Below are 25116 nucleotides of genomic sequence, written 5' to 3' on the forward strand. Positions count from 1 at the left end.
AGCAAGTCAGCTCTGCTCACACCCTGGTACCTCTCGCTTCTCCTTCATCCCTCTCCAAAGAGTTGCGCTACGACTGCGTGGCAGATGCGCCATCCCTCAGAGCTGGCCTGCGGTGCCACGGTGCCCGCAGCAAACAAGCCACGGCCATGGACCTGAAGCCAAGCAATGACACAAAGCCCTGCCATAGGCCCACAAAATGATGGACAATTAGATTTAGAGCTGAAACAAGAAAATAAAGCCTTCACTTGCAAACACGCATGCTGCTTCTGGGTCTGTGCTGCTGCTTCCTACAAAAAACTAAACAACAAAGGCAGGAAGGGGACACCTCAGCAGGGCCACATCACCCACAGGCATGGAGAACGAGAACAGCGTGAGGCTCAGGGGAGCTCTGGGGACTTGGGAGTGGGGGTGCACAAAGTGTGACGGAATTGTGACGTGGGGCTGGAAAGGTCCACTCACTGGGACAACCGGTCTGCCGAGATGACCCGTGGTCAACTCCAGCCTGCAGAGGCCAGAGTGGCTTTCACAGGGCAACCATATTGCTACCGTGAGGCTCGGCTTGCAGCCGCGCAGGAGTTCAACGGGAGCACCAGCTCTCTTCTTCACACATCTGGGTCTGGATAAAAAAGACCTTTCGATAGGGCCAGTCTGATTCAAAGCTCCGACACTGTTCAACAGCCACCAGCCAGGTGGGAGCGAGTGCCAAATGACTCAGCTTCACAGCCGCTGCTTTCCAATGCAATCTCCAGGGCCACGGAACAGCGAGCAGCGAGCGAGCGGGCCAGCATCCCGGGCAGAGTCGGGCTGGGCCGGGGGCTTGTGCCGACCCCTCGCAGGCCCCCGCTCCCCGGGTGCTGGGAGCGCAGCAGAAGACACGGGCGCACGCTGCTCTCTGCTGGTCAGCGCACCGCCACGCAGCCCCGGCTGCAAAATGTCCTCTTGCAAAGAGATGACGGGGTAGAAATGACATTAAAGACTTCTTCTTTTTTAAATCTGACATCACGCCTATGAACAGCCTCTGCAAAAGAAATAACTTTGGGGTTTTACATTTGCTTTCATAAGCTCGGCCCCTAACTTATGGCTTTACATACCTATACAAACGCCAGCCGAAATACCGCTTTTAAAGTGTTTCCGCATTACGGATGTGGCATTTTGGAACTGCACACGTCTGTGCTCTCTTTCCTGACTGAAAACATACTTGTGTTTTGAGCCAATCCACAGGAAATGTACTTCTTTTCCACTTCTACTTTTCTCTTTCCAAGAGTTTTCCTTTCACTCCTGTTTAGCTAAAGTTACTAAAAATCATTCCAAATGTCCTTGGGTTCAGTGGATTCTGGACACTGAAGTCAAACAAGCCGGGAAAGCTGTGACCAACAGGACTCTGGCAAAGCTTGGCAAGAAGAGCATACATCAGATCTTGCACTGGCTCGTTTCTGTGAGGAATGGGAGGCAAAACTCCAGAAAATGATATGGGGATAGAAAGAGATAGAAATTCTTCAGAGAATTTAAAGCAGCTGGAATAACAGCAGAAACCATGAAAATCACCGTTGAATGTGTGGCTGCACTCCCAGAGAATTAGGCTTTATCTTCTTATCAGGACACAGTAGGGTAAATTTGCCTCTGATGCAACTACCAGAGGGATATTTTGGTCTAAAAATCCAATTAACGAATACCTCAAGGTGCTGAACATGTGTTGGAGAAGACAGCACAGGTGTTCCTGACAACGCCAAGGAAAGCAAGACTTGAGGCTATGACACCTTTTTTGCACCCTTACCTGACAAAGGTTTCCTTCAGCTTTAACTATTTTTAGAATAGCGGCAATGGGAATCCAGATGACGCAGAAGATGATCATGCACCAGCCAACGGCGGTTCCCCAGGCTGGATATAACACCGAGCCGTACGTGGGAGGTGAAAACGTGACCAAAGACCAGACCAAAATTGCCTATAAAAAAATGGCAAAATGCCTTAAATGCCTTAGAACAGTCGCATAGGAATTTGGACTTCCCCCCCCAGAAACGTGGCGGCATCAACAGCCCAATTGAACTGCATCTACAGCAATGCACACAGCATGGGCAACAAACAGGAGGAGTTGGAAGCCAGTGTGCAGCTGGAAAACTATGCTATAGTTGCCATCACAGAAACATGGTTTGATGACTCACAAAAACTTGAGTGCTGCAATGTATTGCTATGAAGTCTTCAGAAGGTATAGGCAGGGAAGGAGAGGCGGTGGGCTAGCCCTGTATGTTAGGGAGTATTATGACTGTCTAGATCTTGACAACAGTGATGAAATGGTGGAGCGTTCATGGGTAAGAATCAGGGGGAATGCCAACAAGGCAGATATCATAGTGGGAGTCTGTTATAGACCATCCAACCAGGATGAAAAGGCAGATGAAATAGTCTATAAGCAACTGGGAGAAGTCTCACAATCACTAGCCTTTGTTCTTGTGGATGACTTCAACTTACCAGATGTCTGCCAGAAATGCAATACAGCAGAGAGAAAACAGTCTAGGAGGTTCCTGGATTGTGTAGAAGATAACTTTTTGACACAGCTGGTGAGTGACACGACTAGGGAAGAGGCCCTGCTGTACCCGTTATTTGCGAACAGAGAAGGACTTGTAGATGATGTGATGGTTGGAGGCATAGCGGTCGTGAAATGATAGAGCTTTTGATTCTTGGAGAAGTAAGGAGGGGGGCGTCAGTAGAACTGCCACCTTGGACTTCCAGAGGGCAGCCTTTGGCCTGTTTAGGGGCCTGGTTGACAGAGTCCCTTGGGAGGCAGTCCTGAAGGGCAAAGGAGTCCAGGAAGGCTGGACATTCTTCAAGAACAAAATCTTAGAGATGCTGGAGCAAGCTGCCCCTATGTGCCAAAGGATGACCTGGTGGGGAAGAAGACTGGCCTGGCTGAACAGAAAGCTTTGGCTGGAACTCAGGGGGAAAAAAAAAGAGTTTATGAACTTTGGCAGAAGGGGCAGGTAACTCAAGAGGACTACAAAGATGTGAGGTTATGCAGAGAGGAAATTTGAAGGGCCAAAGCCCAACTAGAACTTAATCTGGCTACTGCAGTGAAAGGCAATAAAAAAAGGTTTCTGTAAATACATTAATGACAAAAGGAGGGCTAAGGAGAATCTCCATCCTTTATTGGATGTGGGGAAAAACATAGTGACAAAGGATGAGGAAAAGGTGGAGGTACTTAATGCCGCCTTTGCCTCGGTCTTTAATGAGAGTAAGACCCATTGTTCTCAGCATACCCAGCGTCCTGAGCTGGAAGACAGGGATGGGGAGCAGAATGAAGCCCCCATAATCCAAGGGGAAATGGTTAGCGACCTGCTACAACACTTAGACATACACAAGTCTATGGGGCTGGGTGGGATCCACCCAAGGGTACTGAGGGAGCTGATGGAAGTGCTCACCAAGACACTTTCAATCATTTGCCAGCAGTCCTGGTTAACTGGGGAGATCCCAGCTGACTGGAGATTAGAAAATGTGACGCCTATCTACAAGAAGAGCTGGAAGGAGGATCCATGGAACTACAGGCTTGTCAGGCTGACCTCAGTGCTGGGGAAGGTTATGGAGCAGATCATCTTGAGCACCATCACACGGCACCTACAGAACAACCAGGTGATCAGTCCCAGTCAGCATGGGTTTATGAAAGGCAGGTCCTGTTTGACTAACCTAATCGCCTTCTACGACAAGATGATCTGCTTTGTGGATAAGGAAAAGGCTGTGGATGTTGTTTACCTGGACTTTAGTAAAGCCTTTGACACCGTTTCTGACAGCATTCTCCTAGAGAAACTGGCTGCTCATGGCTTGGACGGGTGTACTCTTTGCTGGATAAAAAAACTGGCTGGATGGCTGGGTCAAAGAGTTGTGGCGAAGGGCATTAAATCCAGTTGGCAGCCGGTCACAACTGGTGTTCCCCAGGGCTCAGTATTGGGGCCAGTTCTGTTTAATATCTTTATTAATGATCTGGATGAGGGGATCAAGTGCATCTGTGTGAGTCAGCACAGGCAGGACGCAGGAACAACCACAAAACCATGGATGAAATGCAAAGTATAAATTTATTTTCATTACCTCACCAATCTTCCATTACTATCCCACATTCCACCCCCTCACTCAAGGGACTGCTTCCGCTGAGGCTGGCAAAGGTGGAGGTGTCCATTTGGGCTTGCGGGATGTTTTTTTTTACAGAGGCATGAAATAAATGCATATAGAAAAAGGAATAAAAATATCCCTACAATAATGCTTTGAATCACGTGTCCCATCTATTCTGTCAGGGAATTAAACCACTCAGCTAGCCAGGCACCACCAGTAGATTGTTTCATTTGATGCATTAAGTCCTGGAGATGTTGAATGTCATTCTCTACACTGGCTGATTCATCAGTGATGTTGAAGCAACACATACCTTTAAAAGCAGAGCAGTGTTTATGGTGTCAAAGAAGGAGATAGTCCACCGCCAGTTGATTTTGTAATGTTCCTTGGCGCACAGCCATTACCTACTTGGAAAGAAAACAACGAGGAACATTAACATCAAAATAACTTACCGTAGCATAATTCTGTAATACAGCTACTGGCTTTGGCATGCCGATGAAACATGTTGTCAAAATATCTGCAGCTGTTAATCCTCCCTCAATACAAAAGGCAGGTGAGTTAGTTACAGTAGAGGCCAACCAAATCCAAGTATTTACATGTTAATTTTGTGGAAATGTGTCCAGGGCACATGGTTGTAGTACAAAACTACAAAGCATGATGACCCAACCTATGATAAGGAAAACAGGAGTGTCATCTCCTTCCAGTAATGCATACACCATTGCTCCTTCAGCTAATATTACTCCAGGTTTGATAACCTGATATGGGGTAATTGCCCACAAAGGTTGAAGAGCTATGGCTTGCACTTTTTCAGACTGAACTTCAATTTGATGTTGGGTTCATGACACCAATAACACTGTTCCAATGCTATCTCCTCTAGATAAGGCACAAGTATTCATTGAAGATACTTGAAATACAAGAACTCAAGAATCTGGTATCAACAGGGGATGTAAAATAAGAGGAGAAGTTGGGGTACAGAACCATATGGCATTCTCAAGGGTTATTATATGAATCTTCACATCTAGGCTAATCGGTTGCGGTCCCACCATGCAGTCTGTCCATATAAGCAATTCCATTTCCCCTGTAGTTAATATTTTGGGAGAGATACCATCTGGAAGAATTTCAATCCTCACCATGTTTTGTACTGAAGGTGTTATAATATGATCATAGGGTGTTTGATTATGAATATTCCAGTTGTTTAACAAAAAAACCTGCTGTAATAAGATGTGAACTCCAATGTTGTAAAGTTTTAGTACTGGTTAGCTTCCTTAATTGTTCCTTCAGCATCCCATTCATTCTTTCAATCAAGCCATTAGCTTGGGGATGGTAGGCAGTGTGGAATATCCAATCTGTCACTAGCCCTTGAGGCCAATCTTGGACATTATGTCCACCAAAGTGTGTTCCTTGGTCACTTTGTATTTGTTGAGGAGGTTCATATTGATGAATAAGTTGTTCTAATGCTTCAACTGTGTTATGCTGATTAACATATTCGGTGGGTTTAGCAAAAAAGAGTCCTGACACTGTATCCACAGCAGTAAATACATATCGCCAGCCCCTCAACAGGAGCAGGGGGCCCGTGTAATTGACCTGCCAGGTATTCAAGGCCCACTGACCCTGTTTCATCTTTCCCCATGGCCTATATAATGCTGTGTACAAATAGTACAATTATGTGCACATGCTTTATAAATATGTAAAGGCAGAGGAGTTTGATTATGAGCAATGTCCCATGTGCACATGGTATGAGCTGAACGATGTCCACAAGCTATATGCACATTTATAGCTTGAGCACGTACTTTGGCAGAGGTCATATCATCTACTCCCCTATTATTTTGTTCAAGTGAATCATCTTTTCGATGAGCTGAGACATGCCTTAATTTAAAGGATACCTTTGTACTTTTTGCCAAATTTGTTGCCATATATCTGCCCCTCATATAGGGTATCTTTGAACATGCTAATCCTCTTGGGCCCAGTGGGGTAACCATGTTGTGAGGCTTTTGTATACAACCCAACTGTCAGTGTATAAGTAACGTGATGTGCCTTCCCTTCCTGGATAGCAAGTGATGCTGCAATCAATTCAGTCCACTGACTAGATGCTTGTACACCTGTTTGCCATAATATAATACCTGGAACTGGAGTATATGCAACTGGTCTCCATTGTCTTTGTCCAGTTGCCCTGTATGTTGCACTTCCATTGGTAAACGAGGCATCTTTTTTGTGCTTACTGTTTTTGTTTAATCTCCTCCACCACTTCAGGGAAGAGGTCACAGAAGTCTTTATCTTTTAAATTAAAAGCTAAGCTTTGTGCCGTGAGTTGTCTTTGTGAACTCTGATGTCTCTGTGCTGCCCAGTGTGGGGTTCTTTTCCACCATAAAACTAAGGCAGCCCATGAAGATCGTTGGGACTGGCCAAGCTAGATTCCATGTATTCAGGTGGAAATCAGTGATTGAAAGACCCAACCTTGTACTACACTTAAACCTTCCATTAGGTGTAATCATACAAATACTAAGAGGTTTAAAAAGAAATTCTTTAGGGAATATTATTTTCCCATGATAATAGCCACCTTCACAGGGAGTAATTTCTGGTCCCCATACAACATAGTGCCATTCAACGATATTAGATGGGAGGGGTTCTGCACAGATATAAGGCACTGGATCTTTCTTAACTCAAAGGTAGTCTTGTTTAAGGCTGTCTAGCTGTTGTTGGTGGTCTCTTATTACTGTTGTTGCTCATCTCTCCCTGCTAGAGCAGGCCCTCCACTGCCAGGACACCCCACCTGCCTGCAGCTGGAGGCCAAGGGAGGGAGGGAAGGAGGGATGATTATAAACATGCTTAAGTGACCTGCATTTCGGGTGTAGAAAAATACATATATAATTCTAATTGTTGTTTATCCTTGTGTGTTTAACAAGTAAAACATCTGTGTTTAGATAACATAGGCAGATGGTAGACTTAGAGGCACCCTATTGAACATGCTTGAGATTCCTGACCTGCTGTGGGAAAGATCAAAGCACAGTGGTAAACTACACCTGCGCAAATCCCTGGTAAACAGGCAAAAACAGCAGGGTTGGCAATCCTCTAGCATGGACAGAGCTCCATGGTACCTGCATTCCCTCTTCTGTGCCTCTGCCCAGGTGCTGTTTCAGGGATCCCCCAGTTGGTGAGTTAATGCAAATAAACTTACTTTTTGCATTTCATCTGTGGTTTTTTGGTTGTTCCTGTGTCCTGCCTGTGCTGATTCACACAGCACCCTCAGTAAGCTTGCAGATGACACCAAGTTGGGCAGGAGTGTTGATCTGCTTGAGGGAAGGAAGGCTTTATGGAGGGATCTGGACAGGCTGGATTGATGGGCTGAGGCCAGTTGTATGAGGTTCAACAAGGCCAAGTGCCGGGTCCTAAGCTTGGGTCACAACAACCCCATGCAGCACTACAGGCTTGGGGAAGAGTGGCTGGAAAGGTGCCTGGTGGAAAAGGACCTGGGGGTGTTGGTCGACAGCCAGCTGAATATTATCTGGCAGTGTGCCCAGGTGGCCAAGAAGGCCCATAGCATCCTGGCTTGCATCAGAAAGAGTGGGGCCAGCAGGACTGGGGAGTGATCATCACCCTGTACTCAGCACTGGTGAGGCTGCACCTTGAGTGCTGTGTTCAGTTTTGGGCCCCTCACTACAAGAAAGACATTGAGGTGCTGGAGCATGTCCAAAGAAGGGCAACAAAACTGGTGAAGGGTCTAGAGAACAAGTCCTGTGAGGAGCAGCTGAGGGAACTGAGGTTGTTTAGCCTGGAGAAAAGGAGGCTGAGGGGAAACCTTGTTCCTCTCTACAACAGCCTGAAAGGATATTGTAGTGAGGTGCGTGTTGGCCTCTTTTCCCAAGTAACAAGTAATAGGACGAGAGCAAATGGCCTCAAGTTGCACCAGGGGAGGTTTAGATTGGATATTAGGAAAAACTTCTTCACCGAAAGGGTTATCAAGCACTGGAACAGGCTGCCCAGGGAAGTGGTAGAGTCACCATCCCTGAAGGTATTTAAAAGACCTTTAGATGTGGCCCTTAGGGACAGGGTTTAGTGGTGGACTTGGCACTGTTAGGTTTATGGTTGGACTCTATGAACTTAAAGGTCTTTTCCAACCTAAATGATACTATGATTCTGTATCAAATGTGCAAACCTCTGAAAATCTCTGGGGAAATACTGACTCACATTAGAGTTACCAAAGTGCAGTGAACAACAGCATTTGCAGCCCAGGATTGCTAATTCCCCCGGTTCTGCTTCCGCACATGGTCCAGAGCATCTCAGCTTTCCCTGGACAAAGCACCCTGGTGGCAAACAAACATCCACAAACACAGCTATGATGATGAATTAGACATATTTGGTATACATATTTAGAATATGATGAGTAAATTCTGTTTCTTAATCTACATCTTCTGCATTAGCAGTGCGTACAGGGACAGGATCATGATCGATTACATTATTAAAGTGTTAATGTAATTGTAACTCTCTGAACCACATAACTGAAAATGTCTTCTAAGATTCATAAGTTTCATAAAATGAAGTTGAGATGCTTTATTTAACAAAAAGTTGATGCTTGCTTACGAGCTAAACAAAAATAATTTAGCTCAAAATTTGTAAATGCTGAAAGAATCAAATAGCCACACTCTGGCTCCTCCCTGCCACAGCAGACAGTGATGACAACTGTGGTATTGCCTCTGAGCAGCTCTTGCAGACATGCTGGACTTTCATCCTAGCAAGGCCTGCTCAGAAAGGTCTTGCTCTGGGATCAAGTGTTGCTCTCATTGCATCAGTCCCACTTGCTTTGGTTACTGATAATTTCAAGGGACTTTATCAGAAGGTTGAAGGGACCACTGGGTTTGAAATTCAGGCTGTGCCTTGCCCAGGAAATTAGCTTGGAAAGTTAGGTGGACCGGGAAGAGCACCTTTCACAATGGAAGCCTGGATTTTTTTGTTCTGGCTTATGCCAACATTAGTTCAGTTTTACCAAAAGCAGACATTGAGTGCAATATTTATTTTTGGTGGTTTATGTAAGCTTTTGGTGCTAACTAAGGAGCTGCAGCAGAGGCAGAAGTGGTTTGTCTGGGTCACGGTGTGAGAAGCACAAGTTGGAGAGCACATGGAAGTTCTCACTCCTGCAACCCTGTCCTGGTTTTCCTTATTCATTGGCACTGTGACAAGATTCATATCTCAAGAACCCACACATGTGAATGAATGGAAGCTCTTCTTCAGGGTTAGCACAGTAAGATTTAGAGTATTTGGCAACATACTCAGGATGTGGCCTTCAGAGATCATAGAAGGTATTGTTTGTGCTTAAGACTGCAAGGTCACCAAGCATGCTCTATCCCACCTACTCTAAAACTTAAATGAAATAGGATTAAACATTCAGGTTAAATGTAGAGAAACCCTGGAGCTTCCACAGAGGGCTGACTTAAATGTTCCTGATACGTACTGTAAGTTAATACAATAATGCCCATGTTCTTATCGCTGGTAGGTTTGGAAAGATGTGGCCACCCAGATATTCTACTCCCTGTCCATGGCATGGGGCGGGCTTATTGCTTTGTCATCGTACAATAAGTTCCACAACAACTGCTACTCGGATGCTATTTTAGTTTGTGTAACCAACTGCGTCACCAGCGTATTTGCTGGGTTTGCGATATTCTCCATCTTGGGACATATGGCGTTTGTGTCCGAGAGACCCGTCTCGGAGGTTGTGGACTCAGGTAAGCTGATCGTCACGCTGTCGGTATTGGGACTTGCTTTGACCAAGGCATGACAGTAACCTCCTTCCTTCCTCTGCTTCCCAGGATTTGATCTGGCATTTGTAGCCTACCCAGAAGCTCTCTCCAGGTTACCGGTTTCTCCTCTGTGGTCCTTCTTGTTTTTCTTCATGCTCCTGCTCTTGGGACTTGACTCTCAGTTTGCCACCATAGGTGAGTGGGGTTTTAAGTAACCCATGGCCTTTCCAATGAACATTGCCTTTCTTAATTGTGCTGCTCAAAACCCACACTTCTTCCTTTGCAGAAACGCTTACAACCACCATACAAGATATATATCCCAAAGTGATGAAAAAGTTAAGAATCCCTATAACCCTGGGCGTGTGCATATTGCTCTTCTTTCTTGGTCTTATCTGTGTTACTCAGGTAAGACATTCAATTCTTTTTTGGCTGTAGCTTTAGTTACGCTGCAAGCGATAAACTCAAGTCAAAATATCCTTTCCAACTGTTCCTGTTTGCATGGATTGATCTGAGAGAATCTTGAATTCTGCCAGTGTGCCTGGACATGCAAATAAGAAACTCCCAGAGGGAAGCTTTGAAGAACCCAAGGTTTTCGGTGATTATTGAACTGAGATGTGCTTTTAAACAGAAGGCCTGTACAGAGCCTGTGAACCATCAGCCTGATTTATTGCTCCTCGGTTCAGGAGATTCTTTGTGTAATCTCAAGCATACGCATACAGTCTGTCTGCAGTGCTGTGGGTACTGCTAATAGATGCCAATGGGATCTTTTTGTTCAGAACTGACTGCCAAACAGGACAGGATTTGAGAAACGGCCTATTCGCGTCAGAAAAACCTATTAGCTCACAAGCATCTGTAGATTGTATGATTACTTCTCCTGTGTGTGTGTCTCTGTGTGTGTGTGTGTGTGTGTGTGTACACGCATACATATATACACATACATAAAAGGAATTTTAAGTATACTGTGAAAACTTCTTGAGGCAATTGCTTTTAAGGATGTAAAGGTTCATTGCCATGACTCCACCTAGAAATGCAGATTTATCTATGCAATTAGACTGAGAATGTGAAGGAGACAATTGGAGTGAATAGACAGTTGTGTGGTCAAGCAAACATGATGGCAGGGAAGCTTGCAAAGATCTCAGAACACAAGAGTGTGAAAAGGCTTAAAGCTTGTTTCCTGCTCTGTGATCCTGCTATTGCATGCTGGTATTTAAAGCTGTGTTTAACCCACGTGGACAACTTGTGCGTGTAGGAGTATACAGGCCTACCAGAACTGATAACTGGTATAGCTGTTGCTGTAGCTCAGTGTTAAACCTTTGGCATCAGCTTTAATAGAGTAAGTTCCAAATTTACATTTTGCTCTCAGCTCTCTAGATATACTTTGCGTGCACATGTATCTTGTTATTAATATACAGATCGAGAGTATTTTGTCAGATGTGTTTTTCCACTTGACATAGAGATCTTTAAAGGAAATAATGTTCAGAAACATGGACTTAGCCTAGAGAACTGGGAACTTCAGAAACTCAGACTGGTGATTAGTTAGACTGGCTTGAGCAACGCAACTTGTTTTATTTGCATAAAGATGTTACTGGGACTGGGTACATTTTTACCTCTTTGTTTTTTTGTTCTACAGGCAGGAATTTACTGGGTTAACCTAATAGATCACTTTTGTGCTGGATGGGGAATCCTTATTGCAGCTGTCCTGGAGATAATAGGCATCATCTACATTTACGGTAAATTATTTGCCTTGAAAATCCATGATTTGACTATGCAATCCCAGGCAGAGTGTATATTAAACATTAATTACCGCAGTAAAGCATTTATAACTTAACTGGCTGAAAAGCTTTAATGGTTACCACCAAACCGGAGAAACTGCCCTTGACCGTTGCCTTTCTTCTATCCCTTGTGAGGCACCACACCTGCAAGGGAGGCACCTGCTTTACAGTGCACCCTACGCTGGTCTTTCAACAGGAGGAAACAGGTTCATTGAAGACATTGAAATGATGATTGGAAAGAAGAGCCGTTTGTTCTGGCTGTGGTGGAGAATGTGCTGGTTTTTCATTACTCCTGTGCTGTTAATGGTGAGTGCAGATGACTGGATTGTGTTAGTGTGACAGAACCTATTACTTTGATATTGAAGAGGTTTCCATGTGAAGATTCAGGGCTGAATGCCCAGGCCCTATGTATAAAGAGCGGGTATGGCTGTGCCAGTGAAGCAAACTACGTGCTATCTGTGCTTTCCGACACATACCGCTCCTCCTTGGGTCCTCTCCAGGTGAGGCTGGACCTTCAGGTCACTTGCTAGTGAGCTGGGTCTGCCCTCTGAGGAGACACACGGAGCAACCAGATTGTCCATCTTAGCAGCTGGATTATCTTCATTTCTGACTGGGAAAATGTTTTGAAAACCTAGATTTTTTCCCCTTTGAGGGGAATCCCATTTTCAGGACAGATTCCTGGCTTGGGTTTGTTCTTTGGATGTCCAGCTGTTGCCCTGTCTAAATGAGACCTTTTTATGTCCTGTTATGTGTGTCTCAGTTTTTCGTTACTCCGGCACTTCTAATTGTGAGTGGTGATGGTTGATTTATGTTACTATGAGAGAATCCATTAACATCCCAAATCCAGGAGCAGTACCAAGTCACTCTGGCCAGCATATTGCCTTTAATCTGTCCAGACTACAGTTTAGAAAATGCTGCCCCTAAAACATCTTATTTCTGCAGCAATATTTGCCAACAGTTGATCTCAGATTCTTTCCCATCTGCCTGTAAATAGCGGAACATGGGAACATATAAAACATCCAGAGAAAGGTACTGGGCTCATCCAGCAACTTGCATGTTCTCCAACATGAGATTTCAACAGAACCTAGAGATCACGTTCTTTTTAAGCAGAGATGTACCTAAAGTGTTAGGGTGCGTATCAGTGTTGTCTTTCAGCCCTGTCCTTCAGTCTTACTGCTTGGCTGTGACTGGACACCAAATCCTGCCCAACCGTTCTTGCACTCAGAAAGCAAAAGGGAAATGTGCCGAATTTGTAGATGGCCCCTTTTTTTAACCAACTTGGAAATACGGTGCAAGTTCAAGTTAGCTGGACAACTGCTTTTCTCTCTTAATCTCTTCGCCATTTTTTATAGGCAATTTTGGTCTGGTCTTTGGTCACGTTTTCACCTCCCACGTACGGCTCGGTGTTATATCCAGCCTGGGGAACCGCCGTTGGCTGGTGCATGATCATCTTCTGCGTCATCTGGATTCCCATTGCCGCTATTCTAAAAATAGTTAAAGCTGAAGGAAACCTTTGTCAGGTAAGGGTGCAAAAAAGGTGTCATAGCCTCAAGTCTTGCTTTCCTTGGCGTTGTCAGGAACACCTGTGCTGTCTTCTCCAACACATGTTCAGCACCTTGAGGTATTCGTTAATTGGATTTTTAGACCAAAATATCCCTCTGGTAGTTGCATCAGAGGCAAATTTACCCTACTGTGTCCTGATAAGAAGATAAAGCCTAATTCTCTGGGAGTGCAGCCACACATTCAACGGTGATTTTCATGGTTTCTGCTGTTATTCCAGCTGCTTTAAATTCTCTGAAGAATTTCTATCTCTTTCTATCCCCATATCATTTTCTGGAGTTTTGCCTCCCATTCCTCACAGAAACGAGCCAGTGCAAGATCTGATGTATGCTCTTCTTGCCAAGCTTTGCCAGAGTCCTGTTGGTCACAGCTTTCCCGGCTTGTTTGACTTCAGTGTCCAGAATCCACTGAACCCAAGGACATTTGGAATGATTTTTAGTAACTTTAGCTAAACAGGAGTGAAAGGAAAACTCTTGGAAAGAGAAAAGTAGAAGTGGAAAAGAAGTACATTTCCTGTGGATTGGCTCAAAACACAAGTATGTTTTCAGTCAGGAAAGAGAGCACAGACGTGTGCAGTTCCAAAATGCCACATCCGTAATGCGGAAACACTTTAAAAGCGGTATTTCGGCTGGCGTTTGTATAGGTATGTAAAGCCATAAGTTAGGGGCCGAGCTTATGAAAGCAAATGTAAAACCCCAAAGTTATTTCTTTTGCAGAGGCTGTTCATAGGCGTGATGTCAGATTTAAAAAAGAAGAAGTCTTTAATGTCATTTCTACCCCGTCATCTCTTTGCAAGAGGACATTTTGCAGCCGGGGCTGCGTGGCGGTGCGCTGACCAGCAGAGAGCAGCGTGCGCCCGTGTCTTCTGCTGCGCTCCCAGCACCCGGGGAGCGGGGGCCTGCGAGGGGTCGGCACAAGCCCCCGGCCCAGCCCGACTCTGCCCGGGATGCTGGCCCGCTCGCTCGCTGCTCGCTGTTCCGTGGCCCTGGAGATTGCATTGGAAAGCAGCGGCTGTGAAGCTGAGTCATTTGGCACTCGCTCCCACCTGGCTGGTGGCTGTTGAACAGTGTCGGAGCTTTGAATCAGACTGGCCCTATCGAAAGGTCTTTTTTATCCAGACCCAGATGTGTGAAGAAGAGAGCTGGTGCTCCCGTTGAACTCCTGCGCGGCTGCAAGCCGAGCCTCACGGTAGCAATATGGTTGCCCTGTGAAAGCCACTCTGGCCTCTGCAGGCTGGAGTTGACCACGGGTCATCTCGGCAGACCGGTTGTCCCAGTGAGTGGACCTTTCCAGCCCCACGTCACAATTCCGTCACACTTTGTGCACCCCCACTCCCAAGTCCCCAGAGCTCCCCTGAGCCTCACGCTGTTCTCGTTCTCCATGCCTGTGGGTGATGTGGCCCTGCTGAGGTGTCCCCTTCCTGCCTTTGTTGTTTAGTTTTTTGTAGGAAGCAGCAGCACAGACCCAGAAGCAGCATGCGTGTTTGCAAGTGAAGGCTTTATTTTCTTGTTTCAGCTCTAAATCTAATTGTCCATCATTTTGTGGGCCTATGGCAGGGCTTTGTGTCATTGCTTGGCTTCAGGTCCATGGCCGTGGCTTGTTTGCTGCGGGCACCGTGGCACCGCAGGCCAGCTCTGAGGGATGGCGCATCTGCCACGCAGTCGTAGCGCAACTCTTTGGAGAGGGATGAAGGAGAAGCGAGAGGTACCAGGGTGTGAGCAGAGCTGACTTGCTGGGGAGCTGCACAGGAGTGAGGAGGTGATTGCACAGCCCATCTGCTGAGGGCAAGATCACATATTTCCTGTGAGTCACCTTCTGAAGGGGTTGGGAATGCTCCACAAAGGCTGGTGCAGCAGAAGATCCCGGAACGTTCAAATTGAAACTGGTCTTGAAACAAATTAATGTCTGCTGGCCCCAAAGAAGTTACTGGGGCAAAAGGGTTTACATTGCTGGAAGAACCTTGGAAGAACCTGGCTTCAGTGATTTCGGTGACGTTTGCTTTTTTGTCCAAATGGTCTTTCTTTTGGAAGGTTAGTAAATACAGACTACCAAGTACTGAAGAAGAAAAATATTGCAGTTTAAGAAACACCTCTTGAAATTTAGAAAATTATTTTCTCGGTCTGAGCTGCTTTGGAAGGGAGGTGAGGGGGAAGTGGACTTTTTGACTTCTTGATTTGGAATGAGGAAATTATTGTTACAACTGTCTGAAGGATGACAAAAATCTTTTCCAATGTAGCGCTGTGATGCAAATAAGGCAAATGCTGACGGGACCCTTTAAAGAAAAAACCATGTTACCCTAATGATGTCAGTTATTGTTTAAAAGTTAGCGTTTGGCCATCCCTGAAGGGGATTTGGGGAGCCAATATCTAACCTCAGGTTCCTGTGAGTCCCAGGAAGGCTCCAGATCCTCTGTGTAGATTAGCCTTTTGGGTAGACGATATAGGGGAGGGGAAGAAATGAACTGAAATCTATGGGCTGTACGTAAATGGCATCTGATGAAAGGAATGAGGAAAGAAGGCTATATATAGCATCGATTGTTCCCGTGTAAGTATTTTTCATTGATTTTTGTAAATTACTTGTCTGTAAAAAGGGGGGGTAACTGGGTATCTGAGCCTGTACAGGGCAGCAGACCAGCTCTGGTCCTGGCTCTGGTTCTCCCTGTCCTCTCTCTTGCCCCGGTGGGGGAGTCTCTCACTCTGCTCAGTGATGCAGAGGGAGATGAAATACGTGTGGTCAGAACTGGATGTGGGGAGAGATTTTCCACCGCGGTGAACGGACCTGGTTCATCAACTCATGCTGACTGCAGCTGCAGTTTCATGTGGAGCCTTTTGGCCAGATGCAGTTTCAGAGGTCCGTGTTCCCACCTCCCCTCCAGCTCTGGTCCTGGTGCCTGGTTAGCAATACCGTTGAGCTTGTCGCTATGCGAGAAGGAACGACCTTCCTCTACACTGGTTTGGTGTGATGATCGGTTTAAAAAACAAAAAATGAACAGTGCTGGTAGTTTTTGTCACAGGATCATTTAGTAGATCCCCTGAAGGCTAGAGCCATAGAAATCAGATGACTCAGAGACAGCAGCATCTGACCAGGCAGGGGAGGAGGTGATGTGGGACTGAGAAGCTATGGTGAAGGGAAGATGGAGCAGTGGGTTAAACTGGATCTTCCACCGAAGGAAATGCCGTGGGAAATGGCAGCCTTACCTGAGCTGACTCTGCTCGATCAAAGTCAGGCTGACTGATAGCACAGCCATAGCTGCTAAAAGAAGGTTTTCTTCCTCAATAAAACAATCTCAAGAAGGCTAGAGATAAATTTCTTGAAGTGATTTATCCGTGCATGATAACTAACTCAGCCCACTACGAAAGTGTAAAGCTGCACCTCAGTGAAGCATGGAGTCAGCGTGGAGGTGAAATGTGCACGTGCATCTCGAATGTGATGTGCTGCTACCTCAGCCCAAAAGTCAAAGCAGAACTGAAGAGGTACACTGAAAGCACCAAAAGACAGCCTGAGCGTTGGAATAGGCTCTGCTCAGCAAGCAAGTAAAAGGAACAAGGATTTTGCTTTGCAAAAATCAGGGCTGTGGAGCAGAGCCAATAGCCATCTATGGAAATCACAAGGGGACTGACGAAGGGGACTAAGGAATGGCTATTCCCTACCTGTAATAGTTTTAGAACCAGAGAAAAGATGGGAACTTCCCAGGTGGCAGCTTTAAAGTGAAAGGCGGAGTGTTTTGTCCCATGCTCAGCCCAGCGCTGGAGCTCCTTGCCAAAAGGTGTTGGTACTAAACGGTTGCATGGCTTCAAAATCTTTCAGGAAAACTAAGGAAAAAAGCCCCAAAACTCAACAAGACACTACCTCTGGTTCAGGAGACTTTGAGAATGCAAGGAAAGTGGGTCTGTAGTGCTTCTACTGCTCTTACGCTCCGACCCTGGGTGTCTATGCCAGGCTGGTACCAGAGACAAGGTGCTGGCCTGGCCTGAGCTTTTGGTTTGATCTCATACAGCTGTCCTGGAGAGCAAACCTTGAACTATATGTGATTCATATTTGCAAATTTTAACTCATTTACAAGAAAATGCAGATTGCTGCCAAGAGAAACCTACCGAATTCTCTCTCTCTCTCTTGCGCGTGCTCTGCCAGGCACAAACGGATTCATGTTCCACAGAGCCTGAACGCAGTTTCATCTGGACATCTGCCTGTAGTGCACAGTCTCCTGAGTTCCAGACTTGCATTATTTCTCTTCAAGCAATCAGGAAGACAGAACTTCTTCTGGTGCAGACTCTCTTACTATGACCAAAATACAGGGAAAGCTTGACTAGCTCTGCTGGGCAGAGGGTATTTTTTTCAAGAAACACGTTAAAAACATTCCAATGAGCATTTCTGCATGGGCCGTAAAGTTTCTGGCAAGCTTTGGCCAGTCTGCTCCCCTTGGACAGTGATATAAGAGCCTGGATGATACAGGATGGAGCTGGTTCCCATCACCTGGCTGCCTGGCTGGGTAAAGCTTGCGGCTGCGCAGTGCCCACGGCTGGCCGCAGCCTTTGGCTGGGTGAGAACTGACCATGCTGCTGTGGGAGACCTGAAATCATGCAGCTGGATTCCAAACCCTGGGGCTGATCGTACACCCCTGCCCCAAATCTCCAGAGAGTCAGTTTGGTGCCACCAAAGGAGACCTGTCTGCTTGTGCTGGGACGATGCTCCAGGCATTAAGATGCCGGGCAACCGTACATTCAATTTTGGAGATGCAGACTTTGATTAAATCCAGGATTTACAAAATAAAATCAAAAAGAATGGGAATCTAGGGGGAAAGGCACAAGCAAGGAGAACTGTCAGCAACCTGTGACCCAGCAGAATCGGACTTTCCAGCCCCTCTCTCAGAGTTTCAGCAGGGCTAACTTCATTAAAAGAACTAAAAGACACAGGCCTCGATAGAGAAGCATCTCCATCTGCTCTGAGAGCTGTGCTCCTCTGGAGCTCTGCAAATGCTAACGGATACGTACTGCGATCTGCACTTCCACCAGCCAGAGTACTTTCTGAAGACCTTGGCTGTCCAGCGGCATTGTCCCACAGAGGTTTAACAGGTGCTCCTTCTGCACCCCAAACCCATACAGAACTGGCTAGTGTTACACTTCATCTACTAGGTGTAATTTTCCAATTTCAAAGCTTATACTTTTATGAAATATGAATGCACGTTGAATTTCTCCTTCATTTCACCTTCCTGAGGGCCACCGATGGTGCTTGACATGTGCCTCCGCTCTGTGTGTATGTGTGTATGTGTGCGTGCGCTGGAGTGTTACCAATGTGGATGGAAGAGGCAAACCAGCCTTGTTCTCGGTGGCTTTCTGTCACAGGCTGGGCTGCAGGCATCCAGGCCCCTGCATTGCTGCCTGGTGCACTAGCCTGCAAATCGCTGCAGGAGCAGGGGTTGCTCTGCTCCTGCTGAACCCCAGTGCTGCCTCTCAGTACTCCCACTCAGCTGACACTGGGGATTATTTTTTTCTTTGGTCAGTTTTAGTTTTATAAAGAATGTGTGAGACATTTTCTTCTTTTGAGCCAAGAGGCTATCTTCAATACAGAGAACCAAGATATTTCTACGTTTCAACTCCATTGCAGCAACATGGTCATATTGACTCCAGTTGGCGACGACAGCATTGCTTAGTGGCTCCAGTGCAAACAGAGGCCCGGGCACAGACTTTAGAGTTGGTTGCAACAGTAGAGTCGTCTTGTCATTCTGGAAGTGATGAATGGTTTAGGCACAGTAGGCAGGAAAATAAAACCTGTCACTGGAAGACAGATGAGGGCAGCGTTTCCCTGTAATGTCAGCCCATGCCTGTTCCTCTTTGAATAGGTTTTCATCCTACGTTGGCTGCTAGTGTGTAAGCTCCTTCCAGAGGAGCCTTGCCAAGTGTTCTGGTTCTTCATATGAAATCTGGGGGCCACGTTGCTTGTGAGGTCTGCAAAAGTATAGAAAAAACAGAGGTAGTCTTTGCAACTCTGAGAACTCATTTACGTTAAAGAGGTTTGCTCCCCTTTTGTAATGGTTTCTTGAGCATTGCTTGGTTTTACTTTGTTGATTTTTTTAAATTTTTTTTTAGTAATTGTGTACAGTGAATGGTGTATTAGCTGTTTCCCTGGGTTTTTAAAGGGAGGAATGGCCACAGTAGCCAATGGGCAACTGTGTTGAGGAAACAAAGGTGCCACAGAAGCGGGCAAAGTTCCTGCTATTGTGTTTTTCCGTGTTGATGCTGTTGCCTCTTCCTCTGTTCATGTCTTCCTTGTGTCATGACCAGGCCCAGGATGATGTTTAACTGCCAGGACAGTCTGGGAAGTCTCCAGCTGGTACTGTTGGTCCTGGAAGGCTTTCCTGAAAGAGCCAACTCTGGCCCTTGCACCTATCACCAGTGTATGCAGACCATGTGGCAGATCCCCTATTATTCCTGGGATATTTAGAGTTCAGTTCACTCCCCTGGGCCAGATAGCAGGCACAGCGTTCCCACAGCTGGGGTTACTCAGTAAGACCAAGCCAGCAGTGGCTAAAACCCTCTCTCATCTCGCTGCAGTGGTGCAATGGATGAGTTCATATTTTACTGATTCTCTGGTCCTGCTTAGCATGCGGCAGCACCGAGCCGGCACTCCTCCCGCTCATCCGGAGTGCTAAGATTCATTAGCCTGCATCTATCAGCTCTTGCCAGGGAAATGGTGAATAATGAGGCCTGGTTCAGGTAATGAAATGATCTCCCTCTCCCATCTGATCACATTGCTGCTTATTATTTCCTCGGTGTGTTATTTTGCTTCCCTGGAAACTTGTTTTGTAAACACTGACTGTGCAGTTATGGTTGAAAGTCAAACCTCCCAGCAGTGCTGCAGGAGCCTGGTGAGCCATGTGGCCTGGCTGTTTGTGCTACCACATGTGCTTCATCAGCTAATGTGAGGATGGAGACAGCCCTGCTCCTTTGCTGGAAGGTACAAGGAACAGCACCAGGAAAGGTGCAGCCCTTGGCATCCATCATGAGCACCTTATACCCATTGTTCAGGTATCAGTGCTGTGATTTACCCTGCCTAACTGCCCTTCTTCTCTGGCATTCAGTTTCTCAGGGAGATCTCTACCAAGATTCCTCTCCATTTGTAATTTGTTAGCCAAGGAAAAGACTCATTCCCCTCATTTCTTCCTTTATTCCTTTTCTTCTAGAGTAACTTGCTTGAGGAACCAGAGCAGTGCAGGCTATTCCAGATATCTCATATGAGGACACAAAAACTGTTTCCTTTCTAGTGGAATGACTTTGCTTGTACATTGTAGTATCTCATCTGCTTTTTCCATGGCAGCATCCACCTGGCAGCCTGCAGTCACCCTAAGTTAAACAAATGTATCCAGAAATCCTCATCCTTAGGACCAAAATGTTGACCTTGCACTTGCACTGTGTGGTCTTTGTCCCATTTCTACAACACAGGCCCTTGAGGTCATCCAGTTTTCCTAGATGATCTTCTCGCCAATCTCCGTGTGATCTTGGTGACACACCATCCCCACTTTAGCCACTTCCTTCTCCAACTTATCTCTTTTTTAAGAATCTCCAGTTCTCCAAGCATAGTATTTGTACCTGTGATAATAGCATATTTCCTTACATTCTGTGTGGTATCCAAATATTTTGATGGTTCTAGTATTTTGTACCAGCCATGGAAACTGGTTTGCTGCTAGGTGACTGTAAAAGTGAGATTTGGTAAATAATTATTAGAAAACTTATACTAACACTATGATTTAAACAATAGACAAAAGTACAGCCAAGCAATTAACTAGTAGAGGTAGTTACTCATAAGTTTTGCAGTTCTTTGCTCTTATGACTAGATGTTCCTGTATGCTAGATGAGAACAATGTTGAAACTGACCACATGTGATTGAAACTGCATTAAGCTTCAAGATCAAAGAACAAGGACAAGAATAAAGACTTCAAGGACAGCCAACAAGAACTTCAAATAGGTCGGTGGTCGTAAAAGCAGCCCTTCGACTCAAATGGATCCTTCGTTGCACATGATTGGATATAGGCAGTACTATGATAATCAATTATAATCATTTTTATGTATATGTATACTAATCTGATTAATGTGCAATTAGTTATTCTATATAAGCTGTTTGAGCTAAAGCTGTGATATGCACGCTAGGTGGAACTATCCCCCGTGCATCCAGCACTGCAATAAAGAATGCTTGCTTTCTAAAACTCCAAAATGACTCTTAGAGAGTTTCTTCGTCCGGCTTTTTGGTATCAGTGAGAGATGTTTTACTGAAGTCTAAGCAAATGAGAGCTGCCCACCTAATGTGGGTAGCACACTGGAAACATGTCGTGTACCTATTATAAGCTTTATTCTTGAACAAATTCCTCTTTCAGTAAGACAGCGCATTGCAATGGCTTTGCCTATGTGCTTCCATGACATACAAAGTGCAGAAAATGCAGGACAGCTTTGTGTTATTGTTGAAGAAGTAAAGTCCTATTTATGTAGGATGTAATTTCTTTTTCTGCAGCTCCTCGTCCCCCTGTAATCATGATATAGCTTCCCAGGATGAGTCTCTCATTTCCCTCCTTCTCATTATCACTTTACCATACTACGCAGGTGCACCAGTAACTGCCTGGGACCCCTGTGCAAGGCACTGTCCAAACAAGGAGAAAAGGAATCACCAGCCCAAGTCTAAGCCCTACAGTAGTATGCATGAGCCGGTCCCTAAGAGTGCAGGCAGATATAGCCAGTGGTTTGAACAAAGGCACCAAGACAACACTGTTTCACCAAAGCCTCTGGACCACTATGCAAAGCCCTGTGTGACATTTTTCACTCTCCTGCCCTCTCCACGCTGCACCTGGGGGACTGTACATCTTTTAGGAGATGCATTTCCCTGATGGTCCCTTTGGTTACATAAAAGCTGCTGCAAATAAGTCTCATCGTCCAGGTAGCTTGTGTCTCACCCAGGAGTGTTTGGAAGAGTTTCATGTCCCTGTAGAGGGATTGTCAAGACACAGCTCATAAATTTGAGGAGGCACCTGGCCCTGTTATGGACTACTGTGGTGTGCATTGCTGGGACAAACTGTCCCCAGGGTAGTGCCTCCCCCTGTGTTACCCAGGATATGTTTGCTCCTGTATTGATTGCATACATCTTCAGCCAGTCACTAAAAGGGGAAATTTGACCCCACAGTGCAGGGGCTCATAACGATCTTGGCAGGTTTATTGGCCTGATCGATGGTATGTGACTTCTCCACCAGAGCTGAAAAAAAATGTAAGTCATCCTTATATTAAAACAAGTGTGGGGAAAAGATGTTTCCACAAATAATTGTTCAATCTTTTAAAATTAGATTTCTTTTTTCCCTAAACTATTGACTAATGGACTGAGGAATTTCTAAAAGACAATGCCATTTTTCTCAGGAAAGAAAATCATTAAGTGACAAGTGAACAACAAGTCTGTCCTTGTCAGTGTGTTTCTCAGGCTCAGCTGGGGAAACAGGTGTGGAAAAGGTTTAAATTAAATGGTTCTCCAAACTCAGAGTCAAAATGTAAATTGTTAGGATTCTGACGCTTTTGTTTTCCTTTCAGGGTTTTGCACATTTTTGCTCTACGGTCCAATTGTGCATTATTCCAGAAATCAGTGGCCTGGTGCAAAGCTCATCAATGCATTAATTTCCTTGATTGTAAAAGCTGCAACTTCATCACAACACCCTGAATACCTTGGAAGATTTCCTGTGGGTCCTAGGATCTTTGCTGCTTACATCTGGCTGCTCCTCTATGATCAAGGTGGGCTTAAGCAGCCACCCCACATTTCTGCCTGTCAGTAGGCAGCTGCTGCATGTGCCAAGTCACCCTGTGCTTGAGGTGACATGCCATTTCCTTGCCTCTGTATGATCATCCCAAACCCTGGGAAAGGTCATGCTGGGGCTTTGCCAGAGCAATGACTAACTTTTGTTTTGCTGCCCTGAGCTTTGTCCTTCTGACACCAGCTGTTATAAGCCTGCACTTTGTACCAAGGGCACATCAGACTCATCCCAAGTCCCTTTTTAGTATTTGTTTGCAGACGTTAGTGACTCTAGGTCCAGTTTACAAGCTCCCCTGAATTTGACTGCTATTAAGACAATTCATAACCTCATTCCTGTGTCCAACAAATATTCTATTGCATCTTAGCTAAAAACCTGGAGCCGATGTAAGGGAACGAAGCAAGTGTGGATTATGGGTCCTCTTGGCTACAGCAGTGTCCCTTGTTTGTAGGCATTTCCATTACCATCAGGAGAGGTAGGAGTGGGTTCTCATGCTTCTTAATGGCAAAGATGAATCTTCCTAGATAAGGATCATTTGGAGATTCTTATCCTTGCAATGCTGGCCACTTTTCCTCAGACCCAACACACTCAGGACCAAATCCTGCTCATTTTTGTATTAGTGGCAGAGAGCAGCTCAGATATTTTTCACCTGGGGGAAATGACTGCCCCTGTTGTAGAACATACCAAGTGTGTTACATCACTTGCATTTGCCTATTAAGGGACTGATGCCAAAAGATTCATATGGTGTAAATAAGGCAAGATTTACCCAAGTCAGTGGTGTTTGTGTGGTTTTTGGTTTTGTTTTGGGTTTGTTTTTTTTTTTAGTAGTAGTGTGGTTTACTATCTTATTTATGGTTGCTAGGTAAGATTTTTCAAATGGTGGTGACAGCAGCAAATTTGGAGGAATAAGGATAATATTGGTAGAAAATGCAGGACCTTTCACTAACTGGATAGGGGAATCCTGATTTCATTTTTTAAAGCAAAGCTGAAGTTTACCCAGAAAGAGGGGAGGGACTCCTTCATTGTCACTGCTCTCTTTTAGCAGATGCCTTGTTTTATTGATTACACTCAAGATTATAAAAAAAATGAATCTGAGTGTCCTGAGGTGATTAAAGCCTCATGCTGCTGCTTTTCAGAGCTCTTTAGAAACCCTCTGAGTCTGGTTTTGCTGTAAAATGCTGTGACTGTTCCCTTGATTTGACTTGACCATGGTGAGAAATAGCTAAGGAGTTTTTAGTTTCTTGGGATTTGCATTTGAGTTTCCTTAGGGTAGATGATTTCCTGATATGGGGAGGATGTGACTCACCTCCTGGAGACAACTGAAGCCCTGGGAGTGCTGCTCCCTGGGGACTCTGGAGAGGAGGGATGGGCTCTTGGGCTGAGACTCTGCAGGTAAGTGAGATTTTTCAAAGCAATTCATTGCTCTTGCTGTATTAAATTGCGCTGCTGGAGAATACACAGTTGTGTGGAGGAATATTTCCCGACTCACTTAGAATTTCATGAGCCATGAGTCTGTCCAGGATTGCTTGTTTATCTCATCTAGGAACCAAGACAGCTCTGCTGCATATTTAATTAGATGGGGGGAAGGCAAAGAATTTTAAGATAATCTTATCTTCTGCTCCTTCTCACAGCCCTCATGTAAAAAGTTTGCATGGCATGCAAAACGGAGCCTTATGGTAAGCCTTTTGGTTCTGAGGACACTGCACATGAAAACAGCTTTACAGAGTAATACCTTTTTCAGCTGAATACTCCTATGAATCCCTTTGTGTATATGACTAAAAAAAATTGTTGTGCAATCTTATGAAAATTAACCAGGAGACATAAAGAGATGTGTGGGAACCTGGGGCTTCTGGAGGAATAAACTTTTTCATTCCTGTGGCTGTTGAAAGGAGAAGAAGAACAGGTGAAGAGAACCCGAGTCCAAGTTTCTCATTGCTGCAATAGGCTGATAATAATCAGAATTAAGGTACTGGGAATGACAGTGTAAAGTCAGTCAGAAACCAAAGTGCAATAGAATTTTACGAAGAGCAATGGATTTTATATTGTGGCCTTTCAGTTCCAGTTCTACAAGGGGTTTTGTGTACATTTAGGGAGGGGATGATGACTGGCTGCTAGTCCTTGCTGCAGAGTCAGCTGCAAGAGCAGAGTCTGAGGTGGCAGAAGGGGTGTGAAGGTGATGGAGAACCGG

General features: G+C 45.4%; 1 protein-coding gene and 1 pseudogene across 1 annotated transcript; one reads left to right on the top strand and one right to left on the bottom strand.

The window, feature by feature from the left end:
* Positions 1-2591: 2591 nt before the first annotated feature.
* Positions 2592-6816, bottom strand: LOC142043401 (ubiquitin-conjugating enzyme E2 J2-like; annotated as a pseudogene).
* Positions 6817-7052: 236 nt separating this feature from the next.
* On the top strand, positions 7053-14310 carry LOC142043402 (sodium- and chloride-dependent neutral and basic amino acid transporter B(0+)-like). The gene is made up of 8 exons (XM_075054564.1): positions 7053-7124; positions 9578-9806; positions 9891-10016; positions 10108-10226; positions 11452-11551; positions 11790-11899; positions 12946-13113; positions 14221-14310. Exons 1-8 carry the CDS (start codon positions 7053-7055, stop codon positions 14308-14310), a joined length of 1014 nt encoding a protein of 337 aa, XP_074910665.1.
* The last annotated feature ends 10806 nt before the right edge of the window (positions 14311-25116 follow it).

Source organism: Buteo buteo, chromosome 22, assembly GCF_964188355.1.
Source record: "Buteo buteo chromosome 22, bButBut1.hap1.1, whole genome shotgun sequence".
Classification (NCBI taxonomy): domain Eukaryota; kingdom Metazoa; phylum Chordata; class Aves; order Accipitriformes; family Accipitridae; genus Buteo; species Buteo buteo.